Source organism: Podarcis liolepis (genome assembly GCF_965112155.1).
Source record: "Podarcis liolepis genome assembly, chromosome: 2".
NCBI classification, from domain to species: Eukaryota; Metazoa; Chordata; class Lepidosauria; order Squamata; family Lacertidae; genus Podarcis; species Podarcis liolepis.
In genome coordinates this window covers 24,643,176-24,656,340 of record NC_139555.1, presented here as the reverse complement: position 1 = coordinate 24,656,340, position 13,165 = coordinate 24,643,176, and the positions used below count along the sequence as shown (strand labels likewise).

At 46.6% G+C, this 13,165-nt stretch overlaps 1 protein-coding gene across 4 annotated transcripts in view; it reads left to right on the top strand.

Moving 5' to 3' along the window:
• WIPI1 (WD repeat domain, phosphoinositide interacting 1) overlaps positions 1-13,165 on the top strand; it is a 53,349-nt gene that overhangs the window by 34,410 nt on the left and 5,774 nt on the right. For all 4 annotated transcript variants that reach the window (XR_014522648.1, XM_083490287.1, XM_083490289.1 and 1 more), the window contains 7 exons: positions 3,925-4,022; positions 5,778-5,870; positions 7,042-7,112; positions 7,479-7,586; positions 9,251-9,415; positions 10,276-10,383; positions 12,857-12,978. Coding sequence is in view for 3 of the 4 variants with exons in the window: in XM_083490287.1 (XP_083346413.1) it covers positions 3,925-4,022; positions 5,778-5,870; positions 7,042-7,112; positions 7,479-7,586; positions 9,251-9,415; positions 10,276-10,383; positions 12,857-12,978 (765 nt within the window). In the remaining variant the exon portion in view is untranslated. The remainder of the gene's footprint in view (positions 1-3,924; positions 4,023-5,777; positions 5,871-7,041; positions 7,113-7,478; positions 7,587-9,250; positions 9,416-10,275; positions 10,384-12,856; positions 12,979-13,165) is intronic.

Here is a 13,165-nt window from a genome sequence, read left to right as displayed (position 1 = left end):
GCCTCTCCTTCTCTGTGCGCTGTTCTGAGGCTTCGTCCGAGCCAGTTTCAGCGGGAAGAGATGGGGGAGGGGGGTAGAGAAAGCTCCATTATACAAGTGGAAGTCTTTGTTCAGGCCTCCCTCTGACAGGGCTGGTTAGATGAATCCCACCCATAATAAATCATAAATATATGTCTGATGCAACTGTTACACTTTTGCTTGCTATTTCTCTGTCTGGGGAAAACATGGCAACTCTGAGTAATTCTAAACGTCAGGTAACAGCTCGGCTGCTCAACGATGCCTCCATTCCCCACTGACGAAACTCAAAACCAGGGCGGGTTAACCTTTGGCCCTCCAGATGTTTTCGGACCACAGCTTCTATCATTCCTGATCATTGGCCATGCAGCCTGGGGCATGATGGGAGTTGGAGTCTGAAAGGCTCCGGATTCCCAGTCCCTCTTCAAGATTTCCTCCGCCATTTCTTTTCTGCCTTGCATCCTTTTTCTTTCTTTTTTTGCAGCAGAAGAGAATCAGGTGGCTGGTGGATGACAAGGGCCAGATAAATATCGCTGTTAGGAGATGCTGCCAGAGCTCTCGGTGATGTCAGACAATAGCTGTGCCGAGCAGAGGCTTTGCTGCTCTTGGGGTCTTGCCAAGGCAGCCTAGCCTGGCACCAGTGTTTGTCTGAAAAACACACATGGTCCTGTTTCCTGTCCAAGAGTTGTACACACCATCTCTTTGGGATGCCTACAGCCTTTTTAATAACTCTGAAAAGGCCATCAAAGGAGGTTCCTGCCGTTTCTTGCATGTACCTGCTTACAGATCGTCTCTTCTTGTTGCTGTGATATGTCAACAGTGGCTGCAGCAGGCTTAATAAGGGGCTTCTTGGACCCAGTGATTCTCAGTGTTTTCATTACCACATAGAATCCTATTTTGGCATTGAGCTGTTTTGAATTAATAGATAATATTAGACTTCACATAACATTCATTTTAAAAAAGGAGTATTGTTCTTTGAAATGAAGAGCTGGTGGTAAGCTTACTCATGTCTCCTGACCTCATCTTTCCTTTGTTATTCCCAAAGTTTTTAGAGCACTTCGAAATCTCTGTGATGGAACAAGCAGTACATAATGTCATTGGGGCCTTGTTCTCACTGAGGTGTTAAATTGCACGTGGCCTGTACCATTGACTGCAAGATGAACTGTTTAATAACAATAATAATGACAACAACCATTTTATTTATAGGCCACCCATCCGACTGGGTTGCCCCAGCCACTCTGGGAGGCTCCCAGCAAAATATTAAAAACACAAGAAAGCATCAACCTTTAGAAACTTCCCTGAACAGGGCTGCTTTCAGATGTCTTCTGAAAGTCAAATGGTTGTTTATCTGCTCTCTGTGGGGAGGAAAAGAGACTCCTAAGAATAGCCAGCCTGAAGCACTACTCCCAGACACCCTAGCTAGTTAGATCTGTCTGCTGGGAAATTATTTTCTGTGATAGATCTTTCTATCCTGTGACACACACACACATAATACAGTTTGAAGTGGGACATTCATTCCAGATGGGGGCTTATTCACTTGAATGAGAGCCCGGCTTTTTGTCACTTGCCCTTTCCGAGGGGCTGCCCTTTCCGAATATCGTGACGTGGTGCCTGCCAAGGGGAGGAAGCGGGCTGTGCCACAAGAAAGAGGGCCAGTATTCCAAGGGGTCGCTTTCCTGACTTCCAGCTTTACATGTTGAGTTCACTCGAGGACTCCGGGAAGCAGTGCCTGTGGGCTTTTTCTCTCATCATTGTAGAGGAAATGTTTTATGCTGCGTATGCGTCTTTCTGCCCTTCTCTGAACCCATGCTTTCCCAAAGTGGAATCCCTGGCACCGCCATGGTGTGTGTGTGTGTGTGTGTCTCTGGTTTGGGATCCCTGCCCATTCCTTACAGGCATTTAAGACGGAAACTCTGTGCTGTTGGTTTTCCTCTACCAGCATAAAGTGGTTTGGATGAAAGAAAATCAGGGTCACCAATGCACATGCATGTGTCTGCAGAGGATGCAATTCCTGGTACCCTCAAAGTCACCCCCCTACTAAAAGAAGCATTCTCTTGCAGACTGTTGAATAAGGGTGTGTGTGTGTGATGGCCGCAACAGTTGATCAACCAATTTATGAAGGCACATTTGTCAGCCACTGAAGTATAATGTCTCCAGCTGGCCATTAGTGGTCAGTTTGTCTCCCCCTCTGGTTTTTCAGGGAGGGAAACCCCCAGGGGAACTTGTGAAAAGGGACTTGCATTGTGTCATCCCTAATCTGAACCCACTTTGGGTGGGAGAGAGCCAGTTTGTTTATTTGCAACCTTTCCCCAAATAATAATAATAATAAATGACTTGGCAGATTAAAAAATGCAGTGAAGATGCAATGATGATAGGAAAGACATTTTCTATTCTTCTTTAACAAGAAAATGGCAGCCCCTTGGAAAAGCTTGCTGGGGGATGACCAGGGCTGTACGGTGGTACCTCGGTTAAGAACTTAATTCATTCTGGAGGTCCGTTCTTAACCTGAAACTGTTCTTAACCTAACCTAAAGCACCACTTTAGCTAATGGGGCCTCCTGCTGCCACCACGCCACCGGCGCACGATTTCTGTTCTCATCCTGAAGCAAAGTTCTTAACCTGAGGTACTATTTCTGGGTTTGCGGAGTCTGTAACCTGAAGCGTCTGTAACCCGAGGTACCACTGTATAGAGAAGTGTCTGCCTGTCATCTCTAATGATGGGGGAGGTTTAGCATTGCTAGCCTCCATTCAGAAATCTGTGGAGGCAGGGGCAATAATGGCAAGGCTGTTCTCACTGTGTGTTAGGGGCAAGTTCTCCATGTCATTCCAGGTGCATGCAAGATGCTTAGAAGCGGCTGCCTTAGGGGTCTTGGTTATTCATTTCCACCTGCAAGAGTCAAAGGAAAACCACTTGCGTCTTCCCTGCACAGCAACAAACGTTCTCCCTGTCTTCCACATCCAAAGGAACTCATTGTTTTCCTATTTTGCACACCACACCATGAAAATCGCCCTTGCCAGCAGCTTTCCGAAGGATTCCGGGGCTATCTCTCTGGTGATCTCCAAAACAGAAAGGCTGCGCCATTTTAAAGGACATAATATGAAGCAAGGGGCTGGTTTGTGTTATAAAAAAAAAAAAGACAGGGAGCGATTGAGAATGGGCTATTTTATTGACAAAATAGTCTTTTTGTATTGTGCATGGAGCTGTGCGCTCGCTTGCCTGCAGGTGTCGCCAGAGTCAGAGAGATTTCCTGCTGCAGGTGAGGAGTCACCTCAGCCTGCATCTAGAACAGGGGTCAGCAAACCTTTTCAGCAGGGGGCCGGTGCACTGTCCCTCAGACCTTGTGGGGGGCCGGACTATATTTTTTTTTGGGGGGGGGGGAATGAACAAATTCCTATGCCCCACAAATAACCCAGAGATGAATTTTAAATAAAAGCACACATGTAACTCATCTAAAAACACGCTGATTCCTGGACCATTCGTAGGCCAGATCCAGCCCTCAGGCCTTAGTTTGCCTACCCATGTAGGCAAACTAAGGCCTGGGGGCCGGATCTGGCCCAATCGCCTTCTCAATCCGGCCCACGGACGGTCCGGGAATCAGCATGTTTTTACATGAGTAGAATGTGTCCTTTTATTTAAAATGCATCTCTGGGTTATTTGTGGGGCATAGGAATTCATTCATTTTTTTCTTCAAAATATAGTCCGGTCCCCCACAAGGTCTGAGGGACAGTGGACCAGTCACCTGCTGAAAGAGTTTGCTGACCCCTGATCTAGAAGTGCCAGCAATGGGACCAGTTGCATTTTCCCCAGCAGGAAGCTCTCTCCTTCTGCCGCTGTCCATAAAACACCCTGCCCATTCCGTGAGCTCAGCTTCTCTGCCTGACGATGCCATTTGCTTCCCTCCACCTCTAGGTTTGTGTGCACTTTCTATCAACCATTCCAATTCCTACTTGGCATACCCCGGCAGCACGACCGTCGGCGAGATTGTGCTGTACGACGGAAATAATTTGGTAGGTAGAAAGGAATCTCGCAATCTGAGCTCTGGGGGCCCATGTTCTCTGGAACTGTTTCACTTCAACAGGTCCTAAATATTCTTTTAAATCAGGCTCCTGGAGCATGGGGAACCTACCTTATACCAAGTCAGACCAAGGGTTTGTGCAGCTCAGGCTTGTCTGCAATAGCTGGCAGTGTCTTCCCTTTTTTGCCATTTTTTCCCCTTTTCAGTTTAAATTAACATCAAATTAATTCAGATTTAAAAGTTGACTTCCTGTCCCACCCTTATTTGCCACTCAATGTTACAAGTATTTCCAAATTGCATTTTAAAAAACCATATGTTTTTATTTTGAAATTCATTTGTAATTTTCACTTTTACAAATTTTTCAAATTCACCAAAAAAACTGCATTAATCATTGACTTCCCCTCCCCCTTTTCATGGTTTGTTCTAGTTATCCTCTGCTGCTGCGTATTCTAGTTACTCCGTATTATTTCTTTCCCATTTTATCTCAGCTTAATTTATACTGCTAGATTTACTCTAATCCTGCTAACGTTTTGTTTACAGTGATTCTTCAAATAGTCTACAAACAATTTCCAGTCTTCCTTAAATTCTCTTTCTTCCTGATCTCTTCTTCTGCTGGTTAGGCTTGCCGTTTCTACATATTCCATCAATTTTGTATGCCATTCCTTCTTCTTTGGTATCCTTCCCTCCCTCCATTTAAAAAATCTAACATATTGTAGCATTTACCCCCTCCTCTTCATTTCCCCATGGCTGCTCTTTTTCACTTCCTGCTAGACCTTTACTTAACTACAGCATACTCCCAAATACCAATAAGAGTTACTCTTCACTTTGTCAGCCCTCATAAATCCTTAGTTATCAATCAATAATTGCCCACTGTTTTTCATGTACAAACATCTGACTGGTTCCAAGGCAGTGCCTTCGTAGCGTTTCAGATGGGGCCCTTGGCCAGCTTTTCTTGGTGATTCTAGTGTTCAAACAATGCCCATGGTTGAACCTGCAACCTTCTGCATGCAGAGTAGATGTTCTGGTACTGAGCTCATCAGAGCTGCATGTATGTGCATAACTGAAGTAAAACAAGGGAGACTGACGTCTCGGAGGGCGCTGCCAGACTGATGCCATTCTCAGGTGGGGTTGAGTCTCATCCCAGCAAATCCAGGTCACACAGCTGTAATCGACTGGGAGTTCTTGCGCAACGAAGCCACTTCTGCCAAAGTCTGGACTTTTTGCAGTAAGGAAAGTGATGGGGAGATAGGTGTGACACTTGCTTTGATGCAACGCCATCTGACCTCCATGCAAACACATACGGATGAAAGCTCAACAAGCAGCTTGTCAGGGAGCACCCTGGTTCTCTGTGCCTTGACTATTCAAGTGCTATCATTGGGGGCATTCTGCGCCCTTAGCTGATGAAGCCTTAATTTTGCCATAGCTAAGGAAGGAGCGTGGAGCTGATGCTCATTGGGTAACCTTCCGTCAATCACCGGCTCTTAGGCTAGCCTACCTCACAGGGCTGTTGTAGGGATGAATTGAGGAGGGGGAGAACCAAATATGCAACATTGAGCTCCTTGGGAGGGAAGATGGGGATATAAATGCAATCAATTATGCAATTAATGCAATTAATAAAATACTTTTGCTTACAACACTACTAATCTGTCTACACATTTTTGAAGAAAAACTGGAAATCCTACCCTTCTCCCAGGCCTTTTTTTTTTTTTTTGGCTCACACTTAAACTGTTTACCTTCCCATTAACAGAGAGACGTCTGTTCAATTTCTGCCCACGATGGGCCCCTCGCTGCCCTGGCCTTCAACTCCACAGGGTCAAAACTAGCAAGTGCTTCTGAAAAGGTAAGTGAGCAAAATGTCTACCACTGGAGAGAATTACAATTGGCACTTGTGTTTTCCTTGAGGAGCAAAAACGAGTGTTGTGTTTACCATTTGAATCCTTTGGCAAATTAGTTACTCACCCTAGGCAAAAGTTTCTGGTATTTCACTTAGGGTTTTTTCCCCTCTTCCATTTTAAGCTTATGCCCACTTGCCTTGTCGTCAGCACAGAGAAATGTATTCAAAAGTTTGCATGTTTTATAAGTCTGTTTTGAGGAGGAGCCATTGGTGTTAAAATACTAATTTAAAGAGAAAGCTGGCAAAGGAGTAACCATCTTGCATGTGGCTACATGTACCAGAAGAACTGGCATTGAGTACTGTTCCTAGAAACTGCTGCAGACTAAGCCTGCTTGCTTTCAAGTAAGTTCCACTGAAATCATTGGGGCTTGCTTCTAGGTCATAATTGAGGTGTAAGCCCCCAAATTTAAGCAAACTTGTAAATTAATCCAAAGTATGTTTACTCGGATGTAAATCCTGCTGAGGTCAGTGGCGCTTGCTGCCAAGTCATTTGTGCTTAGAACTTCAGCCTTAGTTGTAAGTTCCAATGAAAGCAGTGGCTTCTATGTAGTCTTTCTTAGGAACACAGTACCTATCCTAATACTGTTTGTGAGTGCTAGGTAAAGGTAAAGGGACCCCTGACCATTAGGTCCAGTCGTGACCGACTCTGGTGTTGCGGCGCTCATCTCGCTTTATTGGCTGAGGGAGCGGGCGTACAGCTTCCGGGTCATGTGTCCAGCATGACTAAGCCGCTTCTGGCGAACCAGAGCAGCACACGGAAACGCCGTTTACCTTCCCGCCGGAGCGGTACTTATTTATCAGCTTGCACTTTGACGTGCTTTCGAACTGATAGGTTGGCAGGAGCTGGGACTGAGCAACGGGAGCTCACCCCGTCGCGGGGATTCAAACCGCCAACCTTCTGATCGGCAAGTCCTAGGCTCTGTGGTTTAACCCACAGCGCCACCTGCGTCCCCCGTTTGTGAGTGCTAGGAAATACTTAATTTATTCTCGTGTGTGTGTGTGTGTACATGTACTGAATGTCTATGCCGGAATAATTGTAGCATCTCTTCTGTGAAGGCAGCTGGTCCTTGCAACCTGATGGCTATGTGACTTTCATGTCTTACCTGTTTTCCTTCAGGGGACCGTCATTCGGGTGTTTTCCATCCCTGAGGGGCAAAAGGTCTATGAATTCAGAAGAGGAATGAAGAGGTCAGTGCTACACTCACCAGTGGCTCTTTTTCTTCTTCTTTTTTGACCCCATATGAAATGCACGTCCTGCTACCTAGGAGGCTTGAAGGAAATGAATTAATGGCCAAGCTGAGATTTTGAATTGAGGGCTACAGCCCATTCTCTTTTCCAGTGCTACATCACATTCGCTCATTGTTGGATCCCTAGCTGTAGGACACACAGACCAGCAGCAGGATATGATTTGATCATATCGTGTTCATTTCCTCCACCACCTCCAGCCTGCAGATCTCTCAGATCTGCTTATTTTGGCCACGGCCTAGCACGGCCTGACCTCCTTTTTGTTTTTGTGTCAGCTGCAGCAATCCTCTTTCCTTCCCTTGGGCTTAGGTACGTGAACATCAGCTCCCTGGTGTTCAGTATGGACTCGCAATTCTTGTGTGCTTCAAGCAACACCGAGACCGTGCACATCTTTAAGCTGGAACATCTCACAGACAGGTGGGTATCCAAACAGTGCCGCGTGGGCTGTGGGGAGTCTTAGCTGCAGTGAGATTCAGCACTGGCCCATCAAAGCTATGGGAAGAATGGGGAAACGTGGCTCATACATAGCCAAGCCATCACTGTCAGTTGGCCCCAGGGATTTGGGTATGTGCTTGTCGTTTCCAGCAAGTTACTGGCTGTCGTCTTTCTTTTTTAAAATGGGCCCATGTTGTTTAGACAAAGTTGTGATGCCACACAGTGGGATGAACCTGTGGCTGAGAAATGGGATTGTTAGGACAGGAGACAGGAATCAAGAGCATGCCTTGATTGTTGTGGCAGCACTCCAGGAGCCAGGAAGAGCAGAACTGAAGGAGCCTGGGACCAGAATTGAGGGTGAAGGTGGATCTGGGGTGTGCTAGACCCAGGAAACTGCTCCAGCATCCAGCCCAAGGTCCAGCTTCCAGGCCACAATATTTATTCCAGACATTTGTTGGAGAAAGGCAATGTCGTTGCAGCTCTGTGACCAGCACAAGTCTGCAAAGGGCTTGCGCCTGTTTCTGCCTTCAGTTGTTTCTGGGCCAAGTGTCTGTTTGCAAAACCAGTAACTTCAGTTCAAAAATTGCTGTTTGTAGCAGGGGCAGCTATCTTTTGCTGTATATGGACATTGTGCATCACCCAATGGTAGCCTGGGTGCAGTTTTGGTATCTGTGAAAAAGATAGCTGCCATCTTTGTCTCTGGATAACTTCAAGTCTGTTTTGAAGCAATGACTATTAGAGTAGCCATCCACAGCGCTGGTGTCTTCCACACATTTTGAACTACAGCTCCCATAATTCCTGACCATTGGCCATGCTGACTGAGGCTGATGGGAATGGAGTGCAAGGTCACCAGAGGGTGCTAGGTTGGGGGAGGCTAGGCCAAAGATTACTAGGGAGGAAAACTGGAATTGGCTTGGGTGGAACTGAGCCTCTTTAACATAATGCACATTATCCAGGATAAATGTTGAAAATAGATAATGTACGCAGAAGCCCTGAGAAATGATCGGCTGTCACTGATAACTGCTTCCCGTGGTAGATTTAAAGTTGAATCACAACCCTTTGCTTAGCACAGACTTGTTTTTAGCTATTCATTAGTGTTTGGGTAAGAAGGTACATTCATAATGGCTTTCTGTGAAATGGGGTTTAATTGTACAGGCTGTATCTTAACAGATCACTGCATTCCCTTCCCAGCATAGGAGTGTTTGGCCCAGTTATCATTGGGACACACAGTGGCTTATAGCATTGTTGCCTAAATATACTCATTCTTGTTGGAGCAGACAAGTTAGCTCAAGCAAGCACAGCTGTGCCGGCATTATATATGACGAAACTTCACACAGTTGGACAGCTGATACAATTTTAACTTGCATGTAGATTTCAGGTTTGACTTTATTGGCAATTATATCATGACACGTTGCACTTTAATAAGTTGTAGATTTGTGTATGCCCCAAGGTTCTTATACTCTTAAAATGCTGACACTGAGGGAAACTCCCAAGGGGGAAAAGAAGAATTAACAAAGGATGAATAGGAGCCAGGGAAGTTGCATGTATGTAGCCTTGAGGGGTTTAGAACCACGCTGTTGCATGGATGCTGCCTGGTCTAGATACTAGTCTAAGAATCTCAGTGCCTGCTGCTTTGTTTTTCTTAGCCGGCCGGAAGAACCCCCGTCCTGGAGCGGCTACATGGGCAAGATGTTCATGGCCGCCACCAACTACCTCCCTTCTCAAGTGTCAGGCATGATGAGCCAAGACCGGGCCTTTGCCACCGTGCGCTTGAACTTCTCTGGACAAAGGAACATCTGTGTGCTCTCCACGTACGTAAGCTGTGGCTATAGCAACCGAGCAGCAGCTCCTTCTGTGTATATATACATAGGCATCTCTCAGAGCAGCATATATATATGCGCGCGCACACACACCCCGAGTTGAGGCAAGCTGGAAGTTTGTTAGAAATGTCTTGACCGTGGCAAGATGCGACGTGTGGAAATGTTCTGTATCTTGCTTCTTCTGCACTGGACCACTGCCATCTGTATCTGCTCCAGGGAAGCTGCTGGGTGCAGAATACAGGTAGTTCAGAATTTTAATCTGTTTTGTGCCCCAGGTCTGAAAGAGAGTTGATTGCAATGGTCTCTTTAGGGGCTTTCTGCCTACCAGAATAAAGGCTGAGGATGTCTTTGGCCCAGGAGTAGTAAATGTGATGTTCTATGGACTACAACTCCCATTAGTCCTGACTGTCGGCCATGCTGGCTGGGGCTGATGGGACTTGTAGAGCATCATGTTGACTACCTCTGCTTGGCAGGAATCGGATTGATGGAAGGAATTATTATTTTTTGCCCTATTCCAAGTTGTGGTGAAGGCTCACAGTAGTGGTGGTGGTGCTCATAGTGACTGAATTTGGGAAGGTCTCATGTAGGAGAAGGTATCTCCACTGATGTGTTAAGCAGAACAAGGCATCTGTACATTTGTACCATCAGGGTGTGGTGCGTGTATCCACTTTTCCTCTACTTAATGAGAAAATAGCATAGTAATTGCACAAGAGGAGAACTTACTCATCCAGGAACAGGTAAAATTCACTGCTAAATACCACCTGATGTCCTGGCCAGCCTAGGGCAGGCAAATGGATGGAGAGACCTTTTGTGAGTTCCTTTCAACTCTCCTCTTGCACATTTTTTGTTAGAATCCAGAAGTTGCCTCGGCTCTTGGTTACAACGTCTGACGGACACCTTTACCTCTACAACCTGGACCCTCAAGATGGAGGAGAGTGTGTTCTAATCAAGAAACACAGGTAAATGATACAGCTGAGCTGTTTGAGCACTGCAAGGGGAAATGTCTGGAGGTGGTTTAGCGTATACAAAGGGAAGCCACAGGCTATAATAAAATCATGCCCTGTAGTGCTTTAATTCGTTGGTGGTTAAAATTATATGCATGACTTCCTGAACTATGTGAGGTATTCCAAAGCTGCCCCACCTTCTAGCAGAAATCCCAAATGTCTCCTGATTGATGAAGCACCCACACTCTGGCTGTATATACTAGTTTTCTGTAGGTAGGCATCTTCCCCCCCCCAAAGGGGAGCATCTCACAAAATTACACCAGATGGACAAGGACCTCTTGGGTGAAAACTATCAGACGGTTTGGCCTGAAGCACAAAATCTGAAGGCCCTTTTATCTCAGAAAGACAGAATTGTCTACACACAAAAGCCCCTACCAGATTGTGGAGACCTGGGGAGTAGGATGGATCCAGGGAGCACAACAAGGATGCATGTCACATGTGGAACTGATGTAGCAAAACGGATATGTGAGAAGAACTAAGCTCCCTTGTTGGAAGGGAAGAGTCATAAAGCAACACTTCAGAGGTTCTTGGAGGCAAGCAGACACAGAACTGGAGGGAGGTTTGCTCTGTGGCAAAGAGATGGAAGTCCTTATGGCAGTGGTAGCCAACCTGGTGCCCTCCGGATGCTGTTGGACTTCCCATCAGCCCCACCAGCCTGCTTGGGTAAGGGGAGTTGTAGTCCAACAGCATTTGAGGATGAACGCATTGGCTGCCTCTGCCATACGGTTTTCCCAAAAGGATGAGGTGATGCATGAGCAACCTGATTGCTTTTTAGAGAACTGTTTCAGGTGTTGTGGGTTGCTTGTGTACATTACCGTGGTACTTGATGTTTTGCAGTTTATAGATATTCTGGAAAGATAAGATTTGGAGGGCAAGTAACACAACCCAAGTAACTGAGGCACAAGGGAAGCATGTAGGTTTTATTCCTAGTTTGAGGTGCTTATATTTGCACTGGAAATAGCTGAAGATGACAGTGAAGGTGTTTCCCTCGTCCGGGTGTAGATAATGCCAGGCCTTTGTAGTTGGATCTAAACACCCACCTAGGTATTAATTTGGCTGTCAGCTTGTTAAGTGCTGTTCAGCTCACACACCAGCATGCTTCAGATGCAGAGGCTGTGACTAAAAGGCCCGCTACTCTGGGTCGCCCATCTCATTCAGGCATCGCCAGCACTCTCCTGCCTGTGTGTGTTCTGGGCACCTGTAAAACTTAGGTCACCTCAAGTGAGAGTTTTTTCCTTGGGTGTTGCCTGTGGCTCAGAATCATGGCTGTGTCCTCCTCCTCATCTGGACAGCTGCAGTGGAATTTCTCTACAAGCTCGTCTGTGCTGTCTAGCATAGCAAGCAGAATGACGGCCCGTCTCGTTGCAGAGAGAGAAGCGAGCACTTGTATGTAGCCTGGTGGAGTGTAACGTCTGTGCGTGCTACTGCCCAGCCCTTTGGGCTGGCAAGGGCAAGAGGACTGGGTGGCACCAGGGACTTGCAGGAGGTGCCCACAAGCAGCTGGTGGTGGGGTGGGGGGCTTGCTTGCAACTGGTCTATTCTGTGAATGAAAATCTGCAATGAGCGGGTGAACCCAGTAGCAGAGGGCCGCCATGAACTTCTGTGGTGGAGTACGATTACTGCCATAAGGGATACGCTTTAATATGATAGTTGTTGTTTAAATAGGGGTATCGCTTAATGTCTAAAGAACTGTCAGAGATACTATACTTCTGAATGCCAGTTGCTGGAAATTGCGCTCAGATCCTGCTTGTTGGCCACTGTGAGAGCAGGCTACTGGACTAGGAGGGCTGCTTATGTTAAATGAGAGCCCTTGCCGTCTTCTCTGTAAGGGAGAAGTGTGGGACGACACTGTGGTTGCTCGGTGGTGATGGAAAGGCAGTTGGGCTTGCTTTGAGGTCCTGCATAACATTGCGTTGCATGCATATGGGTATGCATATGTATGTCTACCAATTTGGATAAGTAGCTTGAGTAAAGATGGGGAAAAGGAGACCGATAGTTGAAAGGGCGGTGGTGCAAGATTAGGATAACAGTGCACGGGAGACTATTTCCCTTACCTGCTGCGCTACTGAAGAAAAGGGGTCTGAAGGATCTGGTGTGGTCCGAGGTCCCTTTCCCCACCTCCACAGCAACATTACACCTGCGTCCCAGCACTCTCCTCCCTTTCTTCCAAATGCCAACGTAGTCCTTTTTGGAGAGGTTGTGCTGTCTACATCTGCATAGAGAGGTTTTGCTGTTGTGCATTTGTGTTGGGAAACCAATGCAGAGATGGATGAGACCACGGCACAAGACCCACATGCACCAGCCGTCCAGCTTATACTTTGCTACCCATCACAGTGAAATATGGACATGCATTGTTGATGTTACTGGGTAGCTTGGGAGGTAGTAACTAATTTTATTCTCTTTTTTCCCTGCCTCAACATACAATCAGCTTGCTTGACCTGGGAAAGGCAGAAGAGAACAAAGAAAACGATCTCCGCCCCCCAGTACCTCAGACTTATGCTGCAACGGTAGCCCGGCAGAGTTCGGTGCCTTCACCTTCGATGGTGCCAGGTGAGTGTCAGGTTGTCATTTCAAGATCTTCAGGCTCTTGGTTTAGCCAGACCAGAACTGTTCATGGCTAAGTATCCCCAGATAATGACGTATCTATACACCCCCCTTGATGTTCTTAAGGAAACAAGGTTCTTTTTCTTATCTGTCACCTCTTCAGATGCCCTGTACCTGGGAGAAGGGGTCTGGC